Source organism: Sorex fumeus, unplaced genomic scaffold (genome assembly GCF_029834395.1).
Source record: "Sorex fumeus unplaced genomic scaffold, SorFum_2.1 ptg000043l, whole genome shotgun sequence".
Classification (NCBI taxonomy): Eukaryota; Metazoa; Chordata; class Mammalia; order Eulipotyphla; family Soricidae; genus Sorex; species Sorex fumeus.
The window spans coordinates 30,073,110-30,090,829 of NW_026606100.1; the positions used below are offsets into that span (position 1 = coordinate 30,073,110).

Genomic DNA, 17,720 nt, shown 5'->3' on the forward strand with positions numbered 1-17,720 from the left:
GATATTGTGGGCAGTACCTAGCGTAGTGTAAGCCGTCAGTGCTTGTGCAGGTGGAAGCCCAATGCTGGCCTTGACCCTTGAGCCTGACAAAATAGCATAAATTATCTGGTTAACAAATTTTTCTAATTTCTTTGCTTTTCTCTGTACTTGCAAGAGAAACTGCACTTAGATTCTCCAGAACCATTGATTTGCTCTGGCCCATTTGGTAAGGAATGTCTGACAAAAGTGCACTGTCTGATTCAGATGTAGTGATTGCTGAAGAAATTGGCTTTAGAATCTTCAGGGACTTCTGCAGTTGAACTGAGGAGGCATCCTCATCAAGTACAGTGCTTCCAACACTTCTGGGGACTTTTAAGATTCTCAACTACTACTGTTTCTGCAAGAGGCTCTTTGTTTTTCAGAAAACTCTCAAAGGAGATTAATATCCCACCCCATGGAGTTTTACTACAGACTTTCAGCATCGGTATTTTTTCTTTGTCTTCTGTTTTTCTTGCCTGGTCTCAGTGACAGCACTGACAATATTAAACATTGTTTGTGAGATGATTTTTCATCTTTCCTTTGACTCTTTTTGAGGAGGAACTGCTTCATGTCATCCCTAAAAGGTTTTGTAAGAGACTTGGGTGCTAACATTGATTTGCTTGATAACCACAGGGAGGCCATTTCCCCAACTTTGAAACAAAGAAGGCTGTTAGACTGTTCATCCTGGTGTCTCTTTCATCTTTAAAATCGTTATAACTTTAAGAAGCAAGTTTCTAACATGAAATGCTCATCTTCCTTTAATGAGAAGGATGTGATACATTTATGAATCCAGGTATAATTTGCCTGTTACTGAATTTATCAGGGGAGCAAAGGAAAGCCTTTTCTGCTTCCTAGCTTCTGTTGGCTGGCACGTTTCTGTAATCATTAAGTCTTGGCTTGTAGCTGCTTCTTCCCATTTTTATGCTTTCTGGTTGTTTTTTTTTTTTGGAGGGGGCCACGGCACTGTGGTGTCTAGGGTGTGAGAGGGCATCTTTGCCCTGGTCTATCCCTCTGTGTATAGTAATGCAAGACCTCGTGCTCTGTCGATTCTTCCTTACCCATACATATCCCATTACCCATGCACATTCTCTCACTTGCTCAAAGAATGCTGCTGGGCAAATGGTCTGATGGTCTTAGTAATGTGAAAACTTCCTGCAGTACGCATTTTCCATTATTGACAATGGTGTTCCACAAGAATATATAGCTCTGGCAAGAGTTGGGTCCATATTTTTCCTGCTCTTCAGGTGGCCTGTATACTAATGAAGCCACTGAAAATGCTTTGTGTGCAATAGCACACACCTTAGTTGGCTCAGGAGTCCTGTATGGAGGTATTGGGGGGTCTCCTTGTAGCAACACTGGTGTTCCAAGTCTGTGCAGGCAGCAGGAAGCTATAGGGATAATTTATTTGGGAATGCTTTCCCTCATTCTAGGCCTCTTTAGTTGACATTTTAAGAATGCCTGCAAATACATTCTAATTTCTTTTTGCTGGGGGTGTTGGAGGGAGTTTGGGCCACACCTGCCTGGGTTTGAGACTCACCCCTGGCTCCGTGCCCAGACACAACCAGGGGCACCACCAGAACTGTATGTGGTGCTGGGATCAATCCTGGGTTGCCACTTGCAAGGTAAGCCCCTTAACCCCTGTACTATCTCTTTAGTCCCCCCGGATTCCATCTTTTAAAATTTCCATCTTGGAAATACGTCTTTCAAGCTGGAAATGGGCCTTACCACTTTGTAGGAGAGAAAGTCAGTAGGAATAAGTATGTGGCAGGGGTGCCTCAAGATTATCTGGACACACCTTTCCAGTTTTCCGTTCTCATGCAGTAAGACGGGAGGCTGTGTGACAAAACCATTGATTACATGGAATTCATGTGTGACAGCTTATGGGAACCACACAGCTGAAAATCAGAACTCAGATGCATTTAAATTCTTGTTCATTTATTTTTTTTTAAAGTAGTTTTCTTTTCTGGCTGCTTTGCAGATTTGAGATTGCAGGACCAGGAGGGATGGGGTTTCTTTATCTTCCCGAATGCAGAATTTCACACATTTTCCCTAATGGTCCTGGGCCTTTTTGGGACCAGTAAATGTTGTATAATTAGTCTTTCTAGGAATCAAGAGATCTGTCACTGTTCACTTCAGCTAAGGACACTTCAGGAGTATATGTTTAATTGTCAAGAGAAATAGGTAAAAGAAAGCCTGTAACAAAGTCAGCACACACTCTTCTGTCTGGGAGTCACACAAGATCTCGTTTGATATTTTACTTTTTTTTTTTCTTTTGAGTTTGGGGAAGTGCAAGATCTTAGCTAAATTAGATGGGTATGGGGGTTGGAATTATTCAGTTGCAAGAGGAGATTAGATAACAATTCATGAGCTTCTCACCATAATTGTTCATCTTCCTATAAAAATTTAATTTAAAAAAAAGAGAGGGAAAAACATTTAATTTAAAGTTTATTTTAGGGGAAGTTGGGGGAGCCATACCTGGCAATGCTCAGGGGTTACTTCTGGATCTGTGCTCAGGAATTATTACTGGTAGTGCTTAGGGGACCATATGGTATGCAGGGGATTGAACCCTGGTTGGCTGCATACAAGTCAAATGCTTTACCTGCTGTACAATTGCCCTGGCCAGTATTTTTAGAGAAACAGATCCTAACATGACATCTGGGTGCAATCCTGACCACTTTAAAGGAAGCCAATACATATTAAACGCTCAGAAAACAGTATTACCTGTGGAATTGGCTACTGGTGCAATAGAGTAATAGAGAATTAATCAATGTGCCTTTATTGAACATTTATCATGTTCTCAACTATGCAAGATAGAGAAGACAGGGCCCTGCCCTGAGGTTGGTTCTGTTCAGTTTGAAGAAGCAAGTCATGATGGGAGGCCACGGGGCTGACACTCTGTGAAATATAACATGACAAGCCACACAGTTTGGACAGAAAGAAGTTGAGAAGGAAGCAACTTTTTTTTTTTTTTTGCATCACACCTGGCGATGCTCAGGGGTTACTCCTGGCTCTGTACTCAGGAATCACTCCTGGCAGTGCTCGGGGGGGGGGGGGACCATATGGGATGCTGGGAATCGAACCTGAGTTGGCCATGGGCAAGGCAAACGCCCTACCTGCTGCGCTATCGCTCCAGCCCCGGAAGCAACTTTTCTGCTGGGTAGAATGGTAAGGGTTGTATAGGTTGGGCTGGAAGGAGAGGAAGACTCTAAAAAGAAAATAACAGGGCAGAAACAGCAGTTTTCCAGCACATGAACAGTGAAAACAGTCTAGGAGGGATCATAATCAGAGTCCAGAAAGTGACTGGGGAGACAGGAGGGGAAGGAAGTGTGTCGGGAGGTTTGGAAACCCTGGGAGATTTCAGAATCAAACTTCAGACCACAGAGAATCACTGATGGTGTTTTACAAAATAAGTAGCTTGATGAAAGCAATGTTCATAAGAACAAACCAAGCTACCACATTTGAACAGACCTGAAAAAGTAGAAGAGGCAGGCCACCTAAGCCAAAAGGGTATGGTAAACCCAAGGCAGATGGTCAGGAATTGAACTCTGAAGGTAGCAGAGAGGGGACGAAGGACTGACATGGTTAAGGAGACTTGACAGCATTTGACCACCATCTTCACCAGACAGGGAGGGAAGGGCTCTGTCCAGTGTTTGGGTTCAGCTGTTTGGTCTGATGGGCAATAGAACTGAATGGGGAGAAGCTGAATCCACTTCAGTTGCTATATTTGTGGCACGGCTGATGCAAACATTCAACGGGAAATGCAGAAATCCCAGCTCATCTGTTTGCTGAGGGAGGGGTCACTCAGTGGTGGTGTGAAGGTAGTGCCCAGAGGCAAGTAAGGTCAGAGTGAAGGGGGATGTGGTCAGAGGAGATGGGAGGGGGGGGGTGCTTCAGAAGAGACCTTGTGGGATGTGAGCCAGGAGAGACAAAGGTGCTGAGCCACAGAGGCCGCGTTCTAGGAGTCCCCGTCACCTGGGGGGTGGTCAGGATGGCACTGGCAGGGGAGAAGAGGACTCTGGAAAGGACCAAGGGGCTGGGGGAAGCAGAAGAGGATGAAGCAGTGTGTTGGGTGCGAAGAGGGGGGAGGCGAGAGGGTGGGACATGCTCCTCCAGGGAGGAGGCGGGGCCCCTTTCTGGCAAAGGAGGGTAGCACTCAAGTGCAGTGGAGTCCACAGGAGCCATCTGTGGACATGGGTACATCCCGGACTCGCTTTGTTTTCACTGCAGGCCCCTGCTAAGGGAAGCTTTGACGGAAACCTCCTTTGCCAGTTCAGGGACAGAAGTCCCAAGACTGACATGGTTAAGTTGGATGTTGGGTTGGGTGTGTCGGGTGTGTGCATGCACGCATATGTGCACTTGTATGTGTGTGTGTGTGTGTGTGTGTGTGTGTGTGTGTGTGTGTGAAAGAGAGCAAATTTTGTTCATAGCACCTTGAACTGACCCACTGGTACTGTCAGCTCAGAGCTCCCAGTTCATTTCCAGGATAGTTTCTGCGGACCATCTAAAGGTCATCCACACTAACAGCCAAATAGCCTCCTGCTCTCCCACCTGCAGGTCCAGCTCCTGCAGCTACCCCCCACTGCTGGAGGATGAGGGACCCCACAAAAGATCCTCAAGGGTGCAAGGAGTCCTCCAGCCTGCAGGAAGGGGAGATGTTCAGGGAAGGGAGAGGTGACAAGATGACACTTGCTATGTTTGGCTGCTGGAGAGACCCCAGTAGAGGCTCTGAAGGACTAAAAACCAGGCCACGTGGTTCCTTACCCCACCTGCCCACAAAAAAGCCCAGAGAGAGACAGCGCTGTGCAGGGGCCCAGGCTGATGGAGTCGGGGGTGACATTCAGGGAAAGGTCTCCAGGGGCCCTTCTTTCTGATGCACCCCCCACATGTCTGCATATGGCTCTTGCCTGTCCAACTGCCCCTTTTGCGTGTACCCAGAGGTAAGCAGAGGCAGGCCCCCCTCTTCTGACCCTCACCCCCTTCCCCTTTGTGTTTTTCCAGGTCGTGACATGGCGAGCACCACTCTACCTGGTTACCCCCCTCACGTGCCCCCCACTGGCCAGGGAAGCTACCCCACCTCCACCCTGGCAGGAATGGTGCCTGGTAGGTGACAATGCTGCAGCTACTTAATTTACGGGGGGGTGACTAAATTGTGGGTGAGCTGAGAGGTCTGTAGACTGAGGCCAGAGGGGGCAGGGCGACCCAACACCCAGTCCCCCCCACCAACCATTGCTCTCTCCCTAGAGGCTGCTGTTGGTCCCTCAGCCTCCCCCAAGAGCAACCCAGGAAGGAGCTTGCAGAAATGGCCCGGGTAGGCATCCCACTGTCTGCCAGGACCCCTCCCCAACACCCACCCACCTGTGCCCCGTGCCAGGGTTGGGAGCGCCCAGCCTCAGCCCCAAGCTCAGACCCAGCCCACTCCCAACCAGCTGACACTGCTAAGGAGAGCTTGCCTTGGTTGCCATGGAAACTTCTAGCCAAGAACCATTTCCAGGAGCATGTCAGTCACTCAAAGCCCAGAGCCTCCTCCCCGCCCCTGGCCCACATCCACCCACAGAAAAGACCCCAGTCCCCAGGAGGGAGCTAATCCCAGCGGCAGGAGGCATGGAGGCCAAACAGGAAGCAGAGACTGGTTTCCCTCCCCTGGGGGAAGCTGCTCCCTGATTTGGAGGCACTGACCCACCCTTCAGGAGGAGTTGGCTTTGAGCTGTGCAGGTCAGAGTCACACAGACCACACATAGGGTTTGTGGCTGCATCCAGAGGTTTCACCCCAGACTGGGAGCCCAGCTTGAAGCCAAAGAGTTGAAGCTCTTATTTGCATAAACACCAAAAATACTCTCATCTTAAGTGGGCGGGGTGAGGGGAGGGGGCTCACGGGGCTGCTGTCTCCTGTGCCCCCTAAAGCTAACTCCCATGGTGGGGTGGGAAAAGGGAAATTAGCATATCCCTGGGTCATCCACCCAGGGACAGAACTGGGTGGGCAGAGCCTGGGGGAGGGAGAATAGCCAAGGGGCAGGGCAGGGGGGCTGAAGGATCTAGTAGGATAGGGGCCAGGGAGCCAGAGGGCTGGAGGACAGCTGGGGGTGTGGGTGAAAGGCTTCCTGCCCTGGCTTGGGGGTAGGGGGGTGAGAGGTGCAAGGAGGAGCTTGCAAAGGTGGCAGCAGTGAGCAGGTGGAGGCTGGAGGAGGTCTCGGAGAGGTGGGGGGAGGGGGGCAGTCTGCAAGGAGGTGGGGATGAGGGGAGCTGAGGAGAGCTAGTGGTGGCAAGGGGGGAGTCGTTAAACAGAATCTAGTGCTGATGAGGAAATTACACTTGTTTCATTAGCGATGGGGAAGGAGATAGCTCAGTTCCTCTTGGTCACAGTTGAGCTCAGAAGCTCATTATCCTGCTGCACGCATGCTTTCCCTCCTCGTCAATAAACAGGCTTTCCAGTGGCTGCACCCCCCACCCCCACCCCAGCTCCCTCTCCTACAGGGGCCCCTTCTCCTCTACTTAACCCGCGGTTAGGGATCACTGTAAACAGTCTGGGGTCACCACACAGGAGAAAGGGCGAGGGGGAGACCCGGAGGCCTGGCCTTTCTCCCGCGGAGGGAGGGAGGCGGCTTCCGTCGGCGCCCAGCCCACGGGCCCTCCGCTCACGCTCACGGCAGGCGATGGTCCACCTGCTTCCCGCCGCTGCCTGCCCCGGCGCGCGGGCCCAGGTAGCCCATCTCTCCAGGGAGAGGCAGGAGGGGCGCGTTTCCCAGCTGAGCCCCCCAACCCCACACCCACAACATGTCTGGCATAGCGCTACGATGCCATTCTTAGGGCTTTCTGGGACAAAGTGTCCCGAGGGGCTTTCTCCGCTTCCCTTCCCCGCTTCCATCCGAGTCCCCTCTAAAAGGCCCCCGGAGCCCTCCACAGCGGCGGTCCTGAGAATACTTCCCCAGATGGTGCAAAAGGCGTCCGCGCAGAGCCCTGGGTAGGCGCTGTCCAACACGGCCCTCCACTCGCGAGGAGGTTCGGTACTCGCCCCCATCACCACCACCACCAACATCACCACCACCACGGGCTCTTCCCCCGCGGACTCGCTTGACTGCTCCGCACGCAAGCACGGCTGCAGCGGGCATCGCCCTGCCTGCAACCTCGGACCCTGGGGTGGCCGCTGACCGGGCACGTCGGGTCCCCCGGACGTGGCACGCGTCTGACTCCCTCCACTCCCCCACCTCCGGCAGGGAGCGAGTTCTCTGGCAACCCGTACAGCCACCCCCAGTACACGGCCTACAACGAGGCTTGGAGATTCAGCAACCCCGCCTTACTAAGTGAGTAACGCCACCTGGCTGGCGGGCGGCTCTGCGCGCCGCCGCGGCCCGCGGGGCGCAGCCGCTCCCGGCGCAGGGCCCACCCCAGCCCGCGTCGCGACCTTCGGGCGCCGGCTCGGGGGGTCCCGCGGTCCCCCCCCCCACCCCGAGGACGCCCCTGCCCGCCCCTCGGCCCCGCTGGAAGCCTGCGCGCCGCGCTCGCGCTCCGCGCCCCACCGAAATCAGCCGTCGGGCGGCGGCGGCGACACGGCGAGTCCCGCTCGCACTCCAGCCGGGTCTCCAGGGACGTGCGGGGTCCCCGCAGCCCAGCCCGGGTCGCCCAGCCCCGGGGAGGTCTTTTCTTTGCTTTTCTTTCCTTTTTTGTTCTCCTGTTTGTCCTCTCACCCAGCCCATTCTTCTCCTGTGTTAACTTCCAGGTTCCCCTTATTATTATAGTGCCGCCCCCCGGGGCTCCGCCCCTGCCGCTGCTGCCGCTGCCTATGACCGCCACTAGTTACCGCGGGGACCACATCAAGCTTCAGGCCGACAGCTTCGGCCTCCACATCGTCCCCGTCTGACCGCCCACCCCGGAGGGAGGGAGGACCGACGCCTCGCGATGCCTCCCGGCCGCCGCCCCAGCCCCCCAAGCCCCCTGCCCAGGACCCCTGCAGCCCTTCACGTCACCCCGTCCAAGGCCGGACAGGACGGGCGGAGCCGCGGGCGGGACCCTCAGGCCCGGGCCAGCCGCCCCCACCCCCCCGCTCGCTGCCCCTCCCCGCCTGCCTGGACGCCGAGAGGGGGCAAGTCCCCGAGTCTGCTCCCTCCGCCGCCTCGGCCCAGCTACGCCGCCCGCCTCGGGCTCAGCCCGGCCCGGCCCGCCACTACGCGCGCGCGCGGGAGGGACACGTTTCTGTGACACACAATCAGCGCGGACTGCAGCGCGGCCCGGGCCCGGGGCTGCCCACCTCGGCTGCTCAGGCGCCAGGAGGCTCCGCTGGAGGGACTGGGCAAAGGGAAATGAAAAACAAAACGGATTTTCTGTCGAAGGAGGAAGAGCGTCGCGACGACGAACCGTCGGAGGAACGTGCTTCAAAGCCCCCGCGGCCGGACTGTCCCCCCACCTTCCCAGGGTGGAATTTGAATGGGAGCCGTGGGGAGCGGGCTCTAGAAACGCGGGCTAGGGTCGTGAGGTCTTTGCAAGCTTGGCACGCAGGTCCCAGCAGCCCGCACCCGCGGGGCTGACTTCTGGCTGGCCCCAACTCCACCTGAGCTGCCGAAGCCTCAGGAGCAGACACGCCTGCTAGTGGCCAGACTCTCGTGGGAACCCTACCCGGGCGTCTCTTCCATCTCCTGGGCCCCTCCTCCTACCCGCTCGTCTGCCTTTCCCCCCAGCTACACCCTAACACGCCTGCCCGTCTGCCCCCCGTTCCTCTACACCCTAACACGCAGCCCCTCTGCAGGCGCGCTGGGCCGGTGTCCCTGGGCCGAGAGGGTCTTCCCCAGTTGGGGACCTGCCCCTCCTTCTCCGCCCCCCCTCCCCACTGAATCTGCTGCTGGGAGGAGCAGGTTCCGAGCTGGCGTCTGCACAGCTGCAGGGTGGAAGTGTGGGGTGGGCGTGGGGGCTTGCCCATTCCCCTAACCCACTCAGACTACCACCACCTCCTCCCCCCCTCCTCCTCTTCCTCCTCCTCCCCCCTTCCTCCTCCTCCCCCCCCCCTTCCTCCTCCTCCGGCAGGAACTGAACAGACCGGAAAAAAAAAGTCTGCGTTTATTTAATATGATGGTCTTTGCAAAAAGGAAAGAAAAAAAAAAGCAAAACAAAACCCCACCAGGCTGCTGCTTCGTAGAAAGACGGTGTGTGTCTCGCGTGAAGGCGACCCGTGTACATAACCCCGCCCTCCGCCCCGCCCGCCCGCCCGCCCGCGCCCCGCCGCCAGCCAGCCACCCGCCCGCCCGCCTGTAGATCCGCCCCCGCTGTCTGTGCCGGGAAAGGAGCCGCCGGTCCGGGGAACTGGGGGACACAGCTCCGCGCCCTCCGAAGCACAGCACGTCCGGGGGGAGGGGGGCCTTTTTTATGTTACAAAAAAAATTACGAAAGAAAAGAAATCTCTATGCAAAAATGATGAACATGGTCCTATGGACTCCTCTCGCCTCTGTTTTGTTGGCTATTTCTCTGTAATTCCGTGTTTTGCTCTCTCCTCCGCATCTCTGCCCTCTTGCAGTCTCTTTTCTCTGCTTCTCCCCACTCCGGTCTGTCTGTCGGCTGTCTGTCTGTCTCTCTCCCCTCTCCTCTCCTCTCCCAGTCTCTCTTTTTCTCCCTCCTCTCTTTCTCCCCCAGTCTTTCTCCTCTCTCCTCTCCTCCCTCCTCTCTCTCTCTCTCCCCCCATCTCCCCCCACCTCTCCCGGTCTTTTGTCTCTCCTGTCTCTCGTCTCTGGTCTCTGTCCCGGCCCTCGGCCTCCCTCCCCAGCCCGGCCCGGCCCCCGCAGGCCCGTTCCTCCGAGGTGGCAGCTCAGCCCCCGGCCTCGCCCCTCCTGCCCCGCGCGCCCCGGGCCGCCCCGCCCTGTAGTTGCTCTCTCGGTAGCGGCGATGCGCCCTGCATGTCTCCTCACCCGTGGATCGTGACGACTCGAAATAACAGAAACAAAAGTCAATAAAAGTGAAAATAAATAAATAAAAATCCTTGAACAAATCCAAAAAGGCTTGGAGTCCTCGCCCAGATCGCTCTCCCCTTTCGAGCCTTTTTTATTTGAAAAAGGGAAAGAAAAAGAGAAAAACATAAAAAAAACGAGAAAAGAGAATAGTTTAAGGGAATTGCCGGCGCCCAGCCAGGCTCCAAGGCCCGAGCGGGGCGGCGAGGGTGTGAGGTTGAGGTTCGGGCTCCCAGGCCGGCCCACCCCAGCCTCCACGGCATTGGCCGGCGTCGGGCCCCAGACCCAGGACCCAGCTGAACCCTCGACAGATCCCCCGACGGCGCTTGGGCTCCGTGGCCATTTTCAGTGCGTCGGTCCGTTTTGATTCTTTTCTTTCTTTTCTTCTCTCTCTCTCTTTTTTTTTGTGCACATGAGAAATAAATAAATAATAATAAATAATAATAATAATAAAGTTTTGTATGTCACTTCCCATGGCTCCAGGTTTGTCTCTCCATGTCTCTGGGACAGGCCTGTCCTCGTACTGGTCGATCCAGAATAACTCCCTCGATGACCGTGCCATTGCGGCCACCCACTCCTAACTTTGGCGGAGACGCTCTAACCGAGCCCGCAAAAACGCGACCCACTCTGCCCTGCAACAACCAGCCCCACCCCTGCCAAGCCCGCCCGTGGAATAGAGGGGTCTTCCCTTTCTCAATTTTCACAATGATTCCATCTTTTCAAAAATGCAAAAGAACTCCTCTATCCCGGCCGACTGCGTGACCCTGCCTCTCCCTCAGGCACCCAGACTTAGGGCAGGTCGGGGTGCCTAGACGCGGGGTGGGGTGGGGGGGCGGCGCAGGTCCTTCTGCGCGCAGCCGCAGTTTCCTTCCCCACCGCGTGCGTCTCCGAGGGGACCCGCAGACGCAGCTCCCAAGTTTCCTGGTGCGGAGGAGAGGATGGAGAGCTGGGAGGGTGGGTGCAGAACCTGCGGGCTCCAGGAGCTCCAAGACGCACCTCCTGCGCACCATGCGCCTTGCAGACTCCGGGTGGGCTCAGCTAGGGTCAGTGCGGGCTGGGCGCACGCGCCTTTACCGTAGGCGGCTTCCGCTTGGATTCGTCTGCGTGGGTCTGCCTGCCCCGGAGGCGGGAGGGGGAGTGCGGGGGCGGGTCTGGGGTGGGAGAACCGTGTTTTTGGGACACCCTTACGGTACCGGCGCTGCCGGGCGAAGGGAGGCGTGTCTTTCCCTGATTCCTGTGTCTGTGTTTTGAGCTGGCAGCGCAGCTCCTTTGGGGCCAGGAATCTGCCTTAGTGCTTGGGCTGCTTTGCAGGTGTGAGGCCAGCGGGTGGAGTGTGGGTTCCTTCCCCCTCACCCTCCCTAAAAATATATATATATATATATATATATATATATATATCTCCAAAGAAAGGACGCAAAGGATAGTCCCCACTCGGTCTCTGCTGTTGCTACTTCCCTTCTCTGCCCCCTCAACACGCAAACACACCACACCCCTTTCTGCCAGTACCCCCTTGAAAGGCTTTTCAACACGGAGCTGCCGGGTGGGCCAGGGGACTCCAGGCTGAAGCAGGAGGACGGACAAGGGAGTGACTGTCCCCATGGCTGATGTAGCCCAAGCATCTCTTCCCCACCAGGAGCCAAAGAACTTCCTTGTCCCAGGATCACCCATATTATCCCTGTCCCCCAATAAATCAGCAAGTTTCTAATCTCTCCACACCTGTAGCTTCCCACTGAGTTTTGTCTGGGGTCCAAACCAGACTGAGCTCAGGGATAACTCTTGGATTTGCACTCAGGAGTCACTACTGATGGGACTTGGGGGATCATCTGGGGTGCTGGGGATTGAACTCAGGTGGGCAATGTGAAAGGCAAGTGACTGCTTGCTGTAGCCATCTCTCCAGCCCTAGAATCTTTTTCCTCCTCCCCCACCCCCCACCCCCAGCTTTCAGGCCATACTCCGCAATGCTCAGGACTTTCTTCTGTCTCTGCACTCAGGAATCAACCCTAGACAGGGCTCAGGGGACCATTTGGGATGCCAGGAATAGAAAATGGGTGGGCTACATGTAAGGCAAATGCCCCCCCACCCGCCCCGGCTGTGCTATCTCCCCAGCCCAGCCCTGGAATCTTTTTATTCCCCATCTCAGCAAGGACTGAAACACATCTCCTCTGCCCCTTGCTCACTTCTTGACCACCAGTGTCCTGCAAGAATAACCTTCACGCTTCTTTAATCAAATGCTCTATCAACAAAAGAGAATTCTAAAAGGGTATTCCCAGTGCATTCACTTACAAACTCTGTAGGTGTGCTTGGAATCTCAGTACGGCCAAGAGAGCAAAAGAATGAGCCTGGGATCTATGGAAGTAATTGGCATGTCCTCATCTCAGTCACAATTAGATTGTCTTGGACCCCCTGGAAGATGAGCATCCCACTTTGGTGACCCTGCTCAGACCCCAGGGAAAACCAGTGTGTCAAAACTCCTGTGTAAGGCTCACAGGTAAAGTTCTGGAAGTGGTCAGGGCACTGCGCTGACCCAGGCAGTGCTGCCTTCCTCTTCAGTAACACTACTTCACTGTGTTTGGTTTGGCTTCTGGATGCTGGGAGCCCTGCCTGCCCATGTCATCATGTTGGGAACCAGGGCCTCTTGTTGGAATTCCCACCCCCCCCCACCCCACGCCCACCAGAACCTCTCACCTTCTGTTTCTGAATCCCCTCACTGAATTGAACAGTGAAAGTCCACTGTCTACAGTAATGGCCTCTGCCATAAACGTGTATGCTGTGTCTCTCCCAGATGTCTACTTCTGCTCAGAATCAACCGAGGGCCTCTAGGACATGTTCTGTAGTCTCTTGTCAGTCACCCACTCGACCTGCAACCCCTTTACCCATCTCAGACCAGAATCTCTTTTCTAGCTTTGGTGTTTCCCAAAACTCACCAAATCCAAACACTGCTCACTCTGCCACATGGCACCCAGCTGACAGACACAAAATATGACCCTTATCAAACAGTGAGTTGAGGAAAACGGCTAGAACGAAGACATGGCATAGAGGGGCACATGCCAGATCAAAGTGGCTGAGAATCAGGTTCTCAGAGAGCAGTGACAGAGGGGTTCAGGAAGAGATGGATGGAGATAAAGCTTCAAAGGAACTGTGAAGGGCCAGAGCAATGGTACAGCCAGTACCTTGCCTTGCATGTGGCGGACTCAGGTTCAATCCTCAGCATCCCATATGGTCCCCTGCGTACTGCCAAGAGTAATTCCTCAGTGCCTAGCCAGTAGTAATCCCTAACTCTCTGGACTATGAGTTGCAAAATAAAAAAAGAAGAACACAAAAGATCTGTGAACTAGACACTTTGCTGGATCATGAAAGTGCTCTTGCTCAGTGGCAGCTCCTTTAGGAAAATGACATGTCCAGGGCCCCTTGGGGACCTGGACTTGTACTAGAATTGAACTGCAAAAATTCAAGCCCAGCCAATAAATACTCCCTCTAAGAAATAGGCGGATGGAGAAAATGAGGTCATACATCCTAATGGAGGGACCACGCCCCCACTCCCACAATCTTCCTCTTCTCACTCAGGGAGCCTGGATCCCTGAGACTTCCCAGATTCCTCCTGTTGTCCCACTTTACCTCTGCTCTGCCAGCAAAACCAGACAGCCCTGCCTTTGGACTGACCTTGGGATTACATCCTGCTCCAAGCTCTAATGACCCTTCCTCTGGTCTTGCAAAAGCTGCTCTTGCCTCTGCCCTGCCTGGTCCTATCTACTCTCCTGCCAGCAGTCAGAGGGCCCTCCAGAAGGTAGCTCAGTCCTGTCCCACGGCTTCTCAGAGCCCCCTGCAGGAACCCCCACTTCCTGCAGAGTCAAAAGCAGAGTCCTAGGGTTGACCTATTCCACCCGCCATGTTCTGTCTGCTCAAACACACCCTGGTGCTGGTAACTGCCTCCCCTACATGTGTTTCTTCTACTCATTCACTGATTGTGCCTGTTCACCTCTGTGCCTCAATTATGCTAAGCATCCACTTTTCCCAGATATTTCCCCCTCTGCCAGTTCCCCCAACTGGATCTGTGACTGGCTTTGCCATTTCCTTGGGTGTCTGCCGTAAGTGTTACCACCTCCCTCAAGCCTCCCCTGGTCCACTCATCAGAGAACAGACACTCCACTGTCTCTCCCTGCTCTCTCCCTGCCGTTACCTTTTATTGGTGTGTGTCCTGTCTCCTCCTGTTTCCGTGGCAGTGACAGGAAGGCAGATTTTGTCTGTTCTTTTTGCCACTATTGCCCCAGAACAGGCCCTCAGAATCAGCACACAGGAGATGTTGGTAAGTCTATGATGAGCGAATGAGCAAATGATAGAAATGAGTGCGAAGAAACAGTGAGAAAGCAAGAAACAAAACAGGCAGGGTAGAGAAACCCAGAATGTGGTGTGAGAGATGCTAGGAGCCCACAGTTCCATAGAGGAGAACAGTGTCCCCCAATCAAAGATCTGAGTGGCTTATAGGGGGAGGACAATGTTGGTCCCACATTGTTTCAGCAGATTAAGATGCAGGAGCACAGAATTTTGCCAATATTAGGAGTGACTCTCCCTTACCACCCAAAGCACCTACAGCAGTCCCCATTTGGGGAGGGGGTGTCAAGGGTGCACCCCATCCTCAGTGGCAAGCTGCCTCTGCCATCCTGTGTAGTTTCAAAGGGCGGTCCATCCATGTCACAGCAGCTTCTGCCTACATTTGGTTAATCAGGACCCCATAGCATGTCCTGAACACAGTCAAGTTCATTTTTTTTTAAATTGTATACCATGAATTACAAAGTTATAAGAAAAAATAGTAATGATTGAGTTTCATGCACATATTGTTCCAAAACCAAACCCTCCACCAGTACCCTTCACCAATGTCCCCGGTTTCCCTCCTTCCCCTCAGCCTGCCTCTGTGGCAGGCACATTTCCCCTCCCCCTTTGTCTTACTCTCCCTTTCCCTAATTATTCTCCACCCCACCCCAGGGGCAAGCTCCCTACTGAAGACCAGTTCAGAGCCAGCAGTGTTTCTGGCTTCTCACAGGCTGGAAGAGAGACTCCCTCTGGACTATGAGTTGCAATGAGAGGGAACTTGGGACCCCTAAGGACTCCCCACCACTCTGTGGAAAGTGCTTGCCTGAATGATACTCAGAGTCTGGCAGGGACATGCAGAGCAGAGACAGGGAGAGAAATGTCTGTCATTAGAGCCCCTAGAGCTAGACCCACGTTTGGACTTTGGTGTCATAAGTTCATACACTCCCCATTTATCACTTAAGCAAATGCGCCGAATGTCCGCTGAATACAACCAAAATAATTCCAACATACACAGCTCTGGAGGATCTGAGCATCTTGAGGACTTCAGACATCTCCTATAAAAAGGCAATTAACAGTCATGGAAAGGTTTGAAGCAAGAGAGAATGGCTTGTTGATCTGCATTTGCAAGAGAGAGCTAAGTCTCTGAGAGGAGGACAGGAATACTAGGGAAATACCAGAGCGGGGAGCCCCAGAGCCTGGTACTTTTGCAAGAGGTGTTGGGAGTCTTTACCAAGACTTATCTCACAAAGGATGCATACATAGCAACAGAGCCAAGCTTTTCGGGTCACACCCAGTGATGCTCAGGGGTTACTCCTGGCTCTTCACTCAGGAATTACTCCTGGCAGTGCTGGGGGTCATATGGGATGCCGGGGATTGAACCCGGGTCAGCTATGAGCAAGGCAAATGCTTACCTGCTATACTATCACTCTGCCCCCCCGGGTTATATTTTTAACTAAAAAAATTAAGTATGCAACAGTACATACTGTAGAAGAAAATAATTTCGTCACCTTTATTATATGTACAAAAGCATGGAAAATATAAACTAGCTAGGAGAAATGACTGTCTCTAGAAGGGGAGAGTACGGACACGGTCCAGGGGAGAGTGAGAGATCTGTGGCTATACTTTTCAACATGACCTTTGCTTAATTAAAAAACAAAATCTCAGGGCTGGAGCGATAGCACAGCGGGCAGGGTGTTTGCCTTGCTCGCGGCCCACCCGGGTTCGATTCCCAGCATCCCATATGGTCTCCTGAGCACCGCTCCAGGAGTGATTCCTGAGTGCAGAGCCAAGAGTCAGCCCTGAGCATCGCCGTGTGTGACCCAAAAAGCAAAAATAAATAAATAAAAAGCAAATTTTTTTTAATTTTATTGAATCGCCGTGAGATAGTTACAAGTTTTCATGTTTGGGTTACAATCACAGAATGATCAAACACCAATCCCTCCACCAGTGCACATTCCTCACCACCAATATCCCCAGTATACCTCCCCTTTCCCACCCTCCCCCTGCCTCCATGGCAGACATCATTCCCCATAATCTCTCTCTGCTTTTGGGCATTATGGTTTGCAATACAGACAGACACCGAGAGTTCGTCATGTTTGGTCCTTTATCTACTTTCTGCACAAATCTTCCATCCCGACCAATTCCTCCAGCCATCATTTTCTTAGTGATCCCTTCTCTATTCCATCTGCTTTCTCCCCTTTGCTCATGAGGCAGGAAAAAGCAAAATCTTTAATTAATAGAAGTAAGGAGACATCAGTTCCTTGATACATAAAAAGCATAATTTTTGTTTGTTTGGGGGTCACACCAGGATGTCCTCAAGGTTTGCTCCTGGTTTCCATGTTCAGGGGTCACTCCTGAGAGTGCTCAGGGGACCATATTTGGTATCAGGAATCAAAATCCAGTCTGCTGCATACAAGGCAAGTACCTTAACCCCTGAACTATCTCTCTGGTCCCCAGAGCATAATTTTTAAATGAAACTCTGTTGCTGGTGATGTTGCAGAGGGTCAGGCCATTGGATTTGATAACTAGAGGAATTCTGGGGATCAGAAAACTCCTGCTTCCAAAGAGGGGAGAATGCGGCTAGTGGGGGATAATGGCTCAGAGCTAAAGACGATGGAGCAGGAGATGGGGTGTGAAGCATCTTTGGAAAGGACGGCAGGGAGCAGTGCAAGACCATCAGAGAGCTTCAGGGAAAGTCCTTGGAGGCTAAGAGCTGTACAGTCAAGACCACTGGCTGAGGCCAAGGTGAGAGGTAGCTGGGTTAAAGCTGGTCAACGATAAGGGGCTCTGGAAAGAGAGCTGAAAGGATGGGACTGAGGCATAGGGTTTAGGGGAGAATTTTTGTGGAAGATCCTGCAGCCATGGGGTTTGTTGGGATTGCACCAGAGACCCAAGGAGACAGAGCCACTGTCTGCAGAGTGGAGGGAGCAAGGCTGCATCTGCCTTGAGAGGAGTAAGGAGTAGGGGGAGAATTGGGGAGTAGGGTGGGGGTCTCAGAAGGAAGCCTGTGAGCAGGAGGCTGCCATCTACAAGACACGCACGCCTGGGGGAGATCCTCAGCGCCCTCCCTTGGCTGACTGGCTCCATCTTAGAGGACAGTTTCCTGCCTCCCAATCCTTTTCCCACTCCGACCACCCCTGGTCCCCATCCTGTCCCACGTGGCCTCCCTGTTTGGTTGATTTCCCCTGGGAACATCTTTTCAAGGCCAGGTCCTGAGGATGGTTTGTTCCCAACTGCCCAGGGTCAGCCGCCATAGCCTCATTGGAGGGTTTTAGAAAAGCTTCCCCTGGGTGTTGTCCAACCCCCATAGGAAACGTAAGGGCAGAGTGTAAATCAGGAATAAGTGGAGGCATCTCCAAGCCCAAAGCAGAAGGAACCTTGAAGTTGACTCACAACGTCTCATGCAACTTTCAACATGCTACTCCCTCTCTGTGTGCCTCAATTTCCTCCTGTAAAACCAGATGGCCT

At 53.6% G+C, this 17,720-nt stretch overlaps 1 protein-coding gene across 4 annotated transcripts in view; it reads left to right on the top strand.

Annotated features, from left to right (window-relative positions):
- Positions 1-8,677, top strand: part of PAX2 (paired box 2) — a 90,616-nt gene extending 81,939 nt beyond the window's left edge. For 3 of the 4 annotated variants that reach the window (XM_056120642.1, XM_056120639.1, XM_056120641.1), the window contains 3 exons: positions 5,017-5,118; positions 7,230-7,316; positions 7,752-8,677. In XM_056120642.1, the coding sequence (XP_055976617.1) occupies positions 5,017-5,118; positions 7,230-7,316; positions 7,752-7,873 (311 nt within the window). In that variant the 3' untranslated portion in view covers positions 7,874-8,677. Of the gene's footprint in view, positions 1-5,016; positions 5,119-7,229; positions 7,317-7,732 lie in introns of all 4 variants that reach the window. The other variant, XM_056120640.1, reaches the window with a different exon arrangement.
- Positions 8,678-17,720: the final 9,043 nt, after the last annotated feature.